The sequence below is a fragment of the Oncorhynchus keta genome, chromosome 16 (assembly GCF_023373465.1).
Source record: "Oncorhynchus keta strain PuntledgeMale-10-30-2019 chromosome 16, Oket_V2, whole genome shotgun sequence".
Lineage (NCBI taxonomy): Eukaryota > Metazoa > Chordata > Actinopteri > Salmoniformes > Salmonidae > Oncorhynchus > Oncorhynchus keta.
Genome location: NC_068436.1, coordinates 9,840,571 through 9,855,100, shown reverse-complemented (window position 1 = coordinate 9,855,100; position 14,530 = coordinate 9,840,571). Strand labels below are relative to the sequence as shown.

Genomic DNA, 14,530 nt, shown 5'->3' with positions numbered 1-14,530 from the left:
AAAAATTATCATATTAATCACAAGACATGAAAAAAAGGCATCAGTGATTTGTATTTTCCTGCAACTTCCTGAAACAGGAATGCCCGTGTGTGTGCCTAGGTATACACTTTGTGTAGCCGTTAGCAATGATGCTAATGATAACCTTCTAATAGAGATGGAAAGCCTTAACCAAAGGCTCCCACCTCTCTGTGAAGGCTGAAGCCCAGGGTGACCTGCTCTGTTCATCATGGATACTATGGTGTTTATCATAGGAACAGGAGGGTCTATCTCTATCAGCCCCAGGCCCTGCTCCATCCCTGCACTGAGACTGTGAAGAGAAGGGTCTGGGCTGTAGACTGGATCCCTGACTGGAGCCTCTGTCTCTCTGATGACCACCAGGACTGAGGTGTTCAGTCCACCTGTCCACTGGTTGTGTTCTGTGTCGTGGTGGAGTCTCTGTCCTTCGCGGTCGGGTCCTGGTTCCAGTGTCCTGATCGGGGGCCAGGGTTTGTGACCAGCTGCTTCAGAGGTCCAGTCTCTCCCGCTAGCAACACCGGATATCAGCAGGTCCTCATGGACTGCAGACACAAATTTAACAGAAAATCATAAAGTTTTATATAAGAAACTCTTTGCTGTACACACACAAACATGACATTATAAAATGTTAACCAGTCAAGCCTCTAACACTGTGATTCAAGTACCGTACAATATGGAGGCATTGGAGTTTATTGTATAAAAAAATGTACATGTGTTGATTCAAAAATGAAGTATAATGTTTTGGTTTCACTGAGATAAGGACAACGCAGTCCCTGCAACGATACAAAAATAACCAAGTCAGAACAGTCAATGTTGTATTTAATTTCAACAAAATGGTCATACAGTCACATAGTGAAGTACAGAACTTTAATTGTACAAACAACATGTGACAAGTAGAATAACTTTTACCTTTTCTTTTACCTTTTCTGAAAAGCTGGTACTCTCGCTTTGAAAAAATACATTTTGAATACTTTGGAAAAGGTTCAGCATTGCATTACACTGCTTCAATACTACATGTCAAGTAAACAAAGTAAGGCACTCATTTCCTCAATATAAATGGCTAGCATCAAACAACTGGACAAGGTTGTCACTTCATCAGTGAAGCATTTTTACAGACACCATATCATCTACTCTGCCTCATCATACTCATTCTTTCCTCAGTTCACCTCATCCAGTTTCCCACTACATCCAAAACAAACAGAATTAACATCAAAATAACTAATACTACATTACATGACACTACACATGGGCCGTGTGCATTTTCTGATGGTGTATCCTGAGGTAGCTCCTCTCTGAAAACCTCTTCTCGCAGCGAGTACAGGCAAACGGGCTCTTTCGTGTGGATCTTCAGGTGCATCTTCAGCTAGTGCAAGAACCTCTTCTCACGGAGCTCTAGGATTTCTCACTTGTGTGGACACTCTGGTGCCTCTTCAGGTTGGATGAGTGTGAAAAACTGGACTTGCACAGGTGGCAGCCAAATGGCTTCTCCCCTGTGTGAACCCTCTGGTGCCTCTTCAGAATGGACAAGTGTGAAAAACAGGCCCGGCACAGGTGGCAGCTGAACGATGTCTCCCCTGTGTGCATCCTCTGGTGGATCTCCACCTGTTTGGGGAAACTGAAAGTTTTCACATTTACATTTAAGTCATTTAGCAGACGCTCTTATCCAGAGCGACTTAAATTTTCCCACAGAATGAACACGGAAAGCACTTCTCTTTGCCACCGGATCTACTAATAGCGTTACTACTACTGTCATTTGTCAATGGGCTGGTGCTGCCATTTAGTGTGGCAGTACTGGCATTTTCTGAGGTCTGGTTTAACATTAGGAGAGTGTGAGGAGGATGAAGGCCAGGGAGTGTCTGTGTTGTCGCAGGGTCCATGTGTTAAAGGACTTTGATTTCTATATGTTTATTAACCAATTCAATTAATACACTCAGCCCATTTCTAAGAATTTGTAAGATACTTATTTGCATAAAATGGACAGAGACCAGTCTCAAAATCAATCAATAGCATTATTCTCAAGAGTACTGATCACGGTACAATTTACAACAGGTTATAAACTAAAAATGACGTCATAGGTTTCAAACGGTCCCTCCTCCACTCCGATACAATGGCAGTATAGTTCACAAGCCTTCCCACATCGTCCACCACCTGTTTGATCATTTACTACCAGCCCAAGGTCTCTCCTCTCCCTGTGTAGATAAGATGTCCAATAAGGAACACAGCATTCTAGCCAGTCTGACGATACCTTCCATTAGTTTCTACCAAGGAACGGACAGTCTTTGTTCTAATTGATTGATTATAATTACACACATTATATTCATTATTATGATTATAATAAGATTCATACATCCATACAGTAACATAATCGTATTCTGTTTAGTCATAGTTCTGATTGAAATGTATACATAATTTAGTCATTATTGATAAAAATCCCTTAACACCATGTTCCAATTGATAGATCCTATAGAAGGCAGGCTGAAGGCAGCACCTGTTAGGAGGTTAACCTGAGGCATCATCAGTCTCTGAATCACAACTATAGGAGCAGGACGGAGCATCGCTAGCCGAGTCAGTGTCTGTTCTCTCCAGCCGCATACTGACACCTCCCCATCCCCGCAGACCAAATCTAAGCCTCGCCCTGGTCTCAGCCAGTCTGTTGTCATGGAGATTAAGCCTGGTTGATGTTTTGTGTTCCACTGTCTGTTTCTGGTTGTGGTTAACAGTGTTGTTCCCCAGCCCAGAGTTGAGGATGCTGTCCCATCCACTGACCTCCTCTATGTTGTCTCTGTTCCTGACCTGCTCAGTGATGTTGTCCCCTGGGCCCTTGGCTGCACCTGTCTGAAAATCCAAGATGGCTGCCCAGTCTCCTCTGTTAGCCTCCAGCCATCCACCTGCAGGGGTGGATGGCTGGAGGAGGTTACAAAGTAGACTTCACAAACATGGTAGAGAACTCTACATATGTATTTATTAGGGATGCCCATTAGCTGCTGCTCTTCCTGGGGTTCAAACACATTAAGGCACTTACATCACACATAAAACAAAAGCTTAAACAGTACATCATATAACATTATTACACCGCTACATACAGTGGGGCAAAAAATTATTTAGTCAGCCACCAATTGTGCAAGTTCTCCCACTTAAAAGGATGAGAGAGGCCTGTAATTGTCATCATAGGTACACTTGAACTATGACAGACAAAATGAGAAAATAAATCCAGAAAATCACATTGTAGGATTTTTAATGAATTTATTTGCAAATTATGGTGGAAAAATAAGTATTTGGTCACCTACAAACAAGCAAGATTTCTGGCTCTCACAGACCTGTAACTTCTTCTTTAAGAGGCTCCTCTGTCTTCCACTTGTTACCTGTATTAATGGCACATGTTTGAACTTGTTATCAGTGTAAAAGACACCTGTCCACAACCTCAAACAGTCACAATCCAAACTCCACTATGGCCAAGACCAAAGAGCTGTCAAAGGACACCAGAAACAAAATTGTAGACCTGCACCAGGCTGGGAAGACTGAATCTGCAATAGGTAAGCAGTTTGGTTTGAAGAAATCAACTGTGGGAGCAATTATTAGGAAATGGAAGACATACAAGACCACTGATAATCTCCCTCGATCTGGGCTCCACGCAAGATCTCACCCCGTGGGGTCAAAATGATCACACGGTGAGCACAAATCCCAGAACCACACGGGGGGACCTAGTGAATGACCTGCAGAGAGCTGGGACCAAAGTAAAAAAGCCTACCATCAGTAACACACTACGCCGCCAGGGACTCAAATCCTGCAGTGTCAGACGTGTCCCCCTGCTTAAGCCAGTACATGTCCAGGCCCTTCTGAAGTTTGCTAGAGAGCATTTGGATGATCCAGAAGATTGGGAGAATGTCATATGGTCAGATGAAACCAAAATATAACTTTTTGGTAAAAACTCAACTCGTCGTGTTTGGAGGACAAATAACGCTGAGTTGCACCCAAAGAACACCATACCTACTGTGAAGCATGGGGGTGGAAACATCATGCTTTGGGGCTGTTTTTCGGCAAAGGGGACCAGGACGACTGATCCGTGTAAAGGAAAGAATGAATGGGGCCATGTATCGTGAGATTTTGAGTGAAAACCTCCTTTCATCAGCAAGGGCATTGAAGATGAAACGTGGCTGGGTCTTTCAGCATGACACCGCCCGGGCAACAAAGGAGTGGCTTCGTAAGAAGCATTTCAAGGTCCTGGAGTGGCCTAGTCAGTCTCCAGATCTCAACCCCATAGAAAATCTTTGGAGGGAGTTGAAAGTCCGTGTTGCCCAGCAATAGCCCCAAAACATCACTGCTCTAGAGGAGATCTGCACAGAGGAATGGGCCAAAATACCAGCAACAGTGTGTGAAGACATGCAGAAAATGTTTGATCTCTGTCATTGCCAACAAAGGGTATATAACAAAGTATTGAGATAAACTTTTGTTATTGACCAAATACTTATTTTCCACCATAGTTTGCAAATAAATTCATTAAAAATCCTACAATGTGATTTTCTGGATTTTTTTTTTCATTTTGTCTTTCATAGTTGAAGTGTACCGCATCCAGTTTCCCACTACATACAGATGGAGCCCTTGGAAAGATGATACCCCAAATTATTATTTTCAGATATAAAGACAACACTGTATCAACAAAAACGGATTGCAACTTGCAAAACATAAGGGAAGAAAATTATAGATGGGAGGCGCAACAATTTCCAACTTTGTTCGACATTTGAAGCTGCACAAAGAACGGTAATTCGTGTCTAATATTGCCCTCGGCTATATATTTTATTACTTTACTAGTGTATCATGTAGGCTAGCGTAAAGTTAAATCAAGGAGCCTCCACACAGTCAGTCAGTGCAGGAACGTGATCATTGCACTCAAGATTGAGCTACAACTGGCTAGGCAGTTTGAAGCCTAAATCCTGCCTGACGTTCCTAAAACAAGGTTGGGCGATTGTGTACAAGCCAACATCGCCCGATTGCGCCCCTCGATAGTCGATCACTATTGGGGGGTGGGGGTCTCATGGCTATCCATGTATTTCCATGGACATTTAAATTTTTGGGGAAATAAATAAATATAGATATTTTTTAAAAGCATTCATGATTTGCGTAAATGTAATATACTAACTAATACTCTAATACTGTTAAATCTGAAATTGAACCATTTTTAAAATCACTACAAAACGTATTGTATGACCTCATACAACAGGCCCAACCTTTGGAACTTATCCAAAGCTACTATATTGTGATCGCTACATCCGATGGATTTGGATAAAGCACATTTCAGCAGCATTCGTAAAGATGTGATCAATATATGCTGATGATTTACAGTTTGAAACTTTTTCTTGAGTGGGCAGCTTGATGAAAGCTAGTCAATATAGAAAGGACCAGAAAATATACCTCCCTGTTGATATCACATACATTATAAAGCATTTCACACACATTGACTGTTAGCTTTCCACAATGGGTGAGGCAGATTAAACTATTTTAATGTTTTACCTTTATTTAACTAGGCAAGTCAATCAAGAACAAATTGTTATTTTTTTATATTTATTTTATTTTATTTGAATTGGATACCCAAATTTCATGGTATCCAATTGTTAGTATCTACTATCTTGCCTCATCCCTACAACTCCCGTACGGGCTCGGGAGAGATGAAGGTTGAAAGTCACGCGTCCTCAAATTCACAACACAACCGAGCCGCACTGCTTCTTAACACAGCTCGCATCCAGCCCATTGTTTGGGTGTTGGTGGGATTATGTGCTGTGTGGTGGTGGAGTCTCTTTCCCCTGTGGTTCGGTCCTGGTTCCGACTCGGGAAGGAAGAGCGATGGCTCCTGATCCAGGGCCATGGCTTATGACCAGCCACCTCAGAGGTCCACTCTCTCTCGCTTACAAGACTGGATATCAGCAAGTCCTCATGGCCTGCAGACTGTAAACACAAATTGTACAGAAGATCATATACACTGAGTACTAATTGACAGACTGACCAGGTGAATCCAGGTGAAAGCTATGATCCCTTATTAATGTCACTTGTTAAATCAGTGTAGATAAAGGGGAGGAGACTGGTTAAAGAAGGATTTTTAAGCCTTGAGACAATTGAGACATGGATTGTGCATGTGTGCCATTTAGAGGGTGAATGGGCAAGACAAAATATTTGAGTTCCTTTGAATTGGGTATGGTAGTAGATGCCAGACGCACCGGTTTGTGTCAAGAACTGCAACACTACTGGGTTTTTCATGTTTAACAGTTTCCCGTGTGTATCAAGAATGGTCCACCACCCAAAGGCCATCCAGCCAACTTGACATAACTGTGGGAAGCATTGGAGGCATTGGAGTCAACATGGGCCAACAGGGAAAGTCTTAGAATGAAAGTCCTATTTTCTGTTTATTAAACAAACACGTTTTAAATACACCATATGAAAACCACACATACACATCTCAATTACAAATCTGCAGTAACTTAATGAACTGCATAAATGTTAAAAGTGTTTATTGATGGCCTCCCGAGTGGCTCAGTGGTCCAAGGCACTGCATCACAGTGCTCGCTGTGCCACAAGAGATCCTGATTCGAGTCCAGGCTCTGTCGCAGCCGGCCACAACCGGGAGATCCATGGGGTGGCACACAATTGGCTCAGCATCACCCGGGTTAGGGGAGGGTTTGGCCGGCAGGGATGTTCTTGACCCATCGCGCTCTAGCAACTCCTGTGGCGGGCCGGGCCCAATGCACGCTGACATGGTCGCCAGGTGTACGGTGTTTTCTCCGACACATTGGTGTGGCTGGCTTTTGGGTTAAGCGGCATTGTGTCAAGAAGCGGCTCGGCTGGGTTGTGTTTCGGAGAACGCACGTGACTCGACCTTGTCCGTACAGGAGTTGCAGCAATGGGACAAGACCAGGAAATTGGGGAGAAAAAGTGGTCAGAAAATAAGTAATAGAAGTTGTTGAATGGAAGTAATGAAATTTGTGAACAAGAGTGTCTTTAGTGTAGGCTAAATTATGTTAAGACTTTTTAGGCGCATTTATCCCAAAATGCTCTTTGATGTTGTGGAAATTGATCTACGTCATCTCGCTGAGTCTATCTTTAGGGCAGGGTTTGATCTAAACTTCAGAAGCCATTGAATGGAATGGTTACTTTCTATGTTATAGAGTGAAATCCTGAGGAAGCTCCTCTGAAAACCTCTTCCGACAGTGCTTACAGGCGAACGGCCTCTATTCCGTGTGGACCTTCAAGTGCCTCTTCAGATGGTGCTGGTGGGAGAACCTCTTCTCACACTGGGGGCAGCTGTAGGGTTTCTCCCCTGTGTGGACCCTCTGGTGCCTCTTCAGGCTGCCAGCCTCAGCGAAGCGCATGTGACATTGGGTACAGCTGAAGGGTTTCTCCCCTGTGTGGACCCTCTGGTGGATCTCCACCTTCTGGGGGCAGCTGAAGCCTTTGTTGCAGAACATGCAGAGAAACCGTTTCTCTTTACTATTGCCTGATGTGGCTCCCCCTCCCTGAGCCTGGGCTCTAGCCATGTCGTTTGCGTTCAATACCTGATTGAAAAGGACGTGGGTGTGTGAATCAGAAGGCCCCATCGACGTGGACACTGGGTCGCAATCCCTGAGAATGTGTACAGGGGAGTGGGTCGCAACATTTGGATTTGTCTCTAAGCTTTCCCTGTAATCTAAGAAATCTCTGCCCTGTGAGTGTCCGTCACCTACGTGACGATCTGGATTCCATGTGAGAGAAGCGTCGCCCTCCACTTTCACAATTACCTCATCTACAACCAGACATTCCCCTTTCTTATCTAGGCACCCTTCAGAGTATATACTACTGCTGTACCGGTTCCATTCCCCTTTAGATAGATCAGTTTGTGTCTCTAAACCCAAGGGCATGTTGCCAGGGTCCATCTCTGTACTGTAAGAACATGATGGATCATCAATGCCAGTGACTAGTGCTTCACCCTCTCCACGGGAATGAACCGTCCTCTGGATCTGGTGAAATACCGGTAAATACTCTGAGCCGGCTCTGGGCTGCGCTGGGGTGGTGGTGGAGTCCTCCGTTGCTATAGGGGGCGCTCCAGCCGTTCCAGTCTGGATGTTTATGCTATGCTGTAGGTCCTCCTTTCTTTCAGACCTCTCCTGCTTCACCCCAGGACCTGCAGCCTCAGGACCTGCAGCCTCTGTATCTGCAGACTGACACAATAAGATAGGATGTTATTACCAGTACATGATTAGAATTTAATAACAATATCATATGGAAGTCTTACAAGCAAATGTAAGCAAGTGAATAGCTGAGGGGAGCCATTCTGAAATAAACTGCCCACATTTGATTTACAAAGTAACTCATATTTTATGCAACACTATTAAACTAACCTCCATCACGATAATGTGCTGGGTTGAGGTTCCATTGCCCTCATCAACAGTGATTGGTTGGTCATCTCTCCATGTATTGTGTCCCGCTGGCTTCACAAAGCTCCTGTGGCCTCCAGTGAGATGTCCTTCACCTGAGAGGGTGATTGGGGGAAAATAGATGGTTAGGTACCATCAATGCTCAACACTATTGTACACTATTGACAGTTTTGACACTGTCTAGAATTGGCAAGGATGTAAGGTAACACTTCTCATAACTTATTGATATACTATTTATTGATTGTAGAGATCGACCGATTTATGATTTTTCAAAGGCGATACCGATTATTGGAGGACCAAAAAAGCAATTACAGATTAATCGGCTGATTTTTATATATATATATATATATATATATATATATATATATATATATATATATATATATATATATGGGTGGCAACCCTAAGTCTAAATATTGCTGTTACATTGCACACCCTTCAATGTTATGTCATAATTATGTAAAATTCTGGTAAATTAATCAGTCTTTGTTAGGAAGAAACACAGTTCGCAACGAACCAGGTGGCCCAAACTGTTGCATATACCCTGACTCTGCTTGCACTGAATGCAAGAGAAGTGACACAATTTCCCTAGTTAATATTGCCTGCTAACATGCATTTATTTTTACTAAATATGCAGGTTTAAAAATATATACTTCTGTGTATTGATTTTAAGAAAGGAATTAATGTTTATGGTTAGGTACATTCATGCAACGATTGTGTTTTTTTCGTGAATGCGCTTTTGTTAAATCATCAGCTGTTTGGCGAAGTTTAAGTAGGCTGTGATTCGATGATAAATTAACATCTCTTGAGTAGGGGGGCAGTATTTTCACATCCGGATGAAAAGCGTGCCCAAAGTAAACTGCCTGTTACTCAGGATCAGAAGCTAGGATGTGCATATAAGTTTCAAACTGTTAAAATTCTATCTGTGAGTATAACAGAACTGATATGGCAGACGAAACCCCAAGGACAAACCATCATCAGCCATGTGTAGTTAACTAGTGATTATATGAAGATTGTTTCTATAAGATCAATTTAATGCGAGCTAGCAACTTACCTTGGCTCCATGCAGCCACAAGGTCCTTTTGACGCTGCACTCCCGTAACCGGTGGTCAGCCTGCCACACAGTTTCCTCGTGGATTGCAATGTAATCGGCCATAATCGGCATCCAAAAAGGCTGATTACCGATTGTTATGAAAACTTGAAATCGGCCCTAATTAATCGTCCATGGCGATTATGTTCCATGTATCACATTGTTTTAATTGAGTATATAATCGGAAATGCAGTAAATCAAGAATCAGGATAGAATATGGTGTCTTTGCCGAAGATGGCTAAGTAATCAGGGGAATTATTAGTTACAGATAATGTGATTTAACCCAAACATTTTGGTATCCATTGTACTGGGAGTTACAGGTCTGGCTATACAAAACGTCTGCAGAGATGTTTTAACAAAGCTGGTATTGGCAATACCATCTTCGTTCTCGATTTGTGGAAATAGTGTCATAAAATGTCAGTGTCCAGTGGCAGGGGGTCCGTTTGAATTTAGAAAATGTGTCAAATAAAGAATCCATGAAGTACTCCATTAATTAATCCAAGAATGTGTACTCCAACAACTTGTGTATTTCAAATCTTCTCTCCTTGATCGAGACAGGTGGGGGTCCACCCCAAAGTGCTGCATGACAGACACCTGTCTCATCAATGAGAGAAGAATTGAAATAGACAAGATGGTGGCGCACACATTGTTGGATTACAAAATGGAGCAAAACATTGATTTATTTTTAATAATAGAGCATTTTCTAATTTCAAACGGAGCCTCTGCCACTGGACACAAACATTTTAGGAGACTCCTGTTTCCACCAGTTGAGAATGAAGATAGTATTGCCAATACCAGGTTAGCTGGAAAATCTCTGGCTATGCTTTGTATAGGCAAACATGTAACTCCCAGTAAAATGCCTGCATACCATCATTTTTGTTGTTGCTTAAATCACATCTGGTGTTACAATCTACATCTGAACACATGGGCAGAGGGAAACCTGCGGCAGTATCTTTACTTTAATATTTTTATTTTTGACAACTTGTACTTTTACTTCACTACATTCCTAAAGAAGATTATGTACTTTTTACTCCATACATTTTCCCTGACCCCCAAAAGTACTCCTTACATGTTCAGTGCTTAGCAGGACAGGAAAATGGTCCAATTCAAGCACTTATCAAGAGAACTTATCTGTTCATCTTACTGCCTCTGATCTGGTGGACTCATTAAACACACATGCTTCGTTTGTAAATTATGTTGGAGTGTGCCACAGGGCTATCTCTACATTAAAATAACAAGACAACGTGCAGTCTGGTTTGCTTAATATAAGGCATTTTAAATTATTTATACTTTTACTTTTTTATACTTTAGTATATTTTGGAAATTATATTTACTTTTGATACTTAAGTATATTTAAAACCAAATATTTTAAGTATTTTACTCAAGTAGTATTGTAACGACCCTGGGTTTATAAGCGCGGAAATCGACTCTGCCGAACGAGCATGCTTTTTCGGCACAGTCGATAGCGCCCCGGACCCCGGGGTCGAGACCTGCTCCCTGCTGGTTCATTACACTAGTGTCAGAAGTGGGATCGGACCTTGCATCCACGACAGTGCGTGTGCTTGGCCGGTGAGCGCGTTCCTGTAAGACGTAGAGTCGCAAGCTAGCGCGAGGACGCGCTCTCGAAAGGAGGGAGAATTGTGATGACACTGTGTTTATAAGTTACTGGTTGACTTTTAACTTGAGTCATTTTCTAATAAGGTATCTTTACCTTTGCTCAAGTATGACAACTGTGTACTTTTTCCACCAGTGGAGCTACTGTACATATGAACGCCTAAGGCCGCGCAGCATCGGCCTTCTGCGAAACGTACCTCTTGCCATTCCTCTGTATCGGTCGAGGATCTTGACATTACTGGGACGACTGGCGAGGACGCGCTCTCGCATTGTCCTCTCTGCGCGCTCCCGTGACACCTTCAGTTCCAGTAGCTGTAGTTTCCTCCGCAATGCCCTGTTTTCTTTCTGGCTTTGAGTTATTTCCAAACGAAACACTGCATAGTCGTCGTCTACGAGTTTACAGATGTCTGCCACAGCTGCATTTGCTAGCACCTCCATGATGGAGGCTATTTGAGTGTGAAAAACCATACAGTTAGCCATTGTTAGCAGCTCGCTCGTGTTACCTAGTTAACATCTATGAACCAAGTCCTGTCTCCAACACGAATTAAAGACTGCATGGGGGTACGTATGTGATGCTGTGCCGGTAAATACGCGTCTAAATAACAACAATAAAAACGATAAGTGGAAATGTTCTTCGGTACTGTTCACTTCACTTCCGTTTACACTGACGAGAAAGGATGTTACATAGAATTAGGAATTAGAATACCGGTACTAGAAAGGACATAAACCTTCTTATGGGGTCGTTACCACAGCCACAAAGTCATAAGCCCCGCCCATTTCTACAATGTTTTTTTATTAAAATGTGATTTTAAACTTAACCACACAGCTAACCGTATGTCTAACCTTTAATTAAAACACCATTTTTGTTTTCATGAATTTTTACAGTATAGACAATTTTTTACTTTGCCTGTGATGGGATAAAGGTAAGTCATTTATGTCAGGGAGTTAGTCACCCATGCTTTGCCAGTGCTGTGATAAAATATTTGTTCAAATAATACATTTTAAGAATGTATCTGCACTGAATGTTTGTTAGCTAACTAGCCAGTCTGTTTTAGATGAATAATTCTATGAATTTTTCAAATTAACTGCCAACATAGCATACACTGGCTGAAATCAGTTGATGATAGAACTTAGACAAGTTGTAAATGCAATAAGTACTGATATACTATCACTCACCACTTTCCAGGAAAACACAACTTGAGACATTTATGGTCAGTTTACATATATTTTAGAGGCTACTTATACAGAACATGTTCATAAAACTCATATAAACTGTACTTATAATTATGACAATATTTTAGGTTGACAAGAATTCTATTATACAATTTTTGATATCACATGCCTTACTTTGAATTACCTGTCTAAGTAAAAACAGGATTACGCCCCTACTGCCAATCATTTCAATTAGACTGGTTTGGATTTCTCCCTGACCAACATGGCTGCCATTATCACACCTTTATAGAACTTTTAGGGTTGATGACAAAGCCCCTCTAGTAATTTATTGGGATCTCTATACAATGTTATTGATTGGCATCATTGCTCATATGGTGTCGCTAAATGAAAATGTTATAACATGCGCGCTGTCTTTTAAATACGGTACTGCTTATTACATATCAAATCTCCTATTCATGATAAATATATTTCAAACGCAGAGCAGACTTGTTTAGAAAGACAAGTGTGTTAACAAGAATAGAGTAGAAAGTAATGTGTTTATTCCATCTACATCACCTCAGTAAGGTAAATATTAAACTGTCCTTGTTCTTGCCCAGGTTTACTGTCTCTAAAAACAGGTATTTACTCAAGCCTGTTTCAAATGACAAGTTAATGAGGGGTATGTGGTTAATTACACTCCTAAACAGAAGTATACTCTGACCCAGTTTGTATAGACAAGTCAGTCTGGAACAACAAGTACATGTGCACTTTAGTTCATAATATTTCACCTCAGTCATCACATGGCTTATAGGCCATTTACTGCAAACAGCTTGAGGTCAAGGACTGTAGACTAAAAGGTGCTGTATGGTCTAACTGACATCTGCATTGACTGCACAGCATTCACAGTGATATGGCCTCTGCAGAAGTCAGGGCATTCATACTTCTTGCACTTCGCCAAGCAGCACAGAGCTGTTGTCAAGGAAGTGAGTGTGTGTTTATACTAGACCTCCCACCCTCACCTACCATCAACCAATCATGTCAATGCGGAGCTATATGGAGCCCTCCACATTGTTACACAATTTGAGAGGCCCACGTCGATGTGGTACGGAGCCCAATTTGGCTTCTGCATGCCTCTGGAGGCTCCCCAATTGCGCCACACCATCCATACGTCACCTCCGACCACATTTTCAGACCAAGCATAAATTGGCTCTTATCACAGTGACATGGTGACGTACACTCCCCTATGTATTTATTTGGACAGTGAAGCTAAAACTTCATTTGTCTCTGTAGCCTACTCCAGCATTTTGGATTTGAGATCAAATGTTTCATATGAGGTAACACAGATCAAGTTGTGCACAATAGAAATTAATGGTATATCATGTATTGTGTCATTTTGGAGTCACTTTTATTGTAAGTAAGAATAGTATATGTTTATGAACACTGCTACATTAATGTGGATGCTACCATGATTACAGATAGTCCTGAATTAATCATGAATGATGATGAGTCAGAAATTAACTAAGGCACAAAGATCATACCCCCAAGACATGCAACCTCTTAGCATTACAAATAACAGGGGAGGTTAGCAGTTATTTATTTTATTGAGAGGGGGGGGGGGGTGATATTTATGCCTCGAACTTTCTCACATATCCACATTAATGTAGCAGTGTTATTATTATTTTTATTACCTACATTATGTTATTTCAAGTTATCCTTTTGGAGCGCAATATCACGTCATTAAAAAAATATACTTAAATTGGGCAATTGAAGGCATTATGTTAACTTTGGTTGTGTTTCATTAAAATAATAGACCTTTAAAATGTTTTAGGCAACATTGTATACAACATTATCAGCAAGTGACTTGATTCCTACTGTGACAAAGCAATTTTAAATTGTTAAACAGGAGCGACAAGTGTGTTGATAATGGTAATTGTAAAACAAAAATTAAAAGGTTATGCATGCCAACATATTAGGCGATTAATTAAGAGAAAGTGGTCTTGTCAGGTGAAAATGATATCAAACGTTTACCATGGCAACATTTGATATACAGTCACATTCACCGTGGTTGTCTAAAGTGTGCTATAGAGTTCACAGTTGGCGATGCCTCATTGTGATTGTTGTAAAGGATGGGGAATAACCAATTTCAATTATCATCATCACTATCTTTCCTTTGCGGTCACTCAAACTGACGTAATTATCAGCTGAGAAAATGTTATGAGTTGATTTTACTCCTGGCTCAAGAGTTTGTATGGGCAGTGTC

General features: G+C 41.6%; 1 protein-coding gene across 2 annotated transcripts in view; it reads right to left on the bottom strand.

The window, feature by feature from the left end:
- LOC118395550 (zinc finger protein 205-like) overlaps window positions 1–11,883 on the bottom strand; it is a 67,822-nt gene extending 55,939 nt beyond the window's left edge. Inside the window, exon 1 of one of the 2 annotated variants that reach the window (XM_052465101.1) lies at window positions 11,316–11,883. In XM_052465101.1, coding sequence (XP_052321061.1) covers window positions 11,316–11,598 — 283 coding nt within the window. In that variant the 5' untranslated portion in view covers window positions 11,599–11,883. The other variant, XM_052465105.1, reaches the window with a different exon arrangement.
- Between the last annotated feature and the right edge of the window lie 2,647 nt (window positions 11,884–14,530).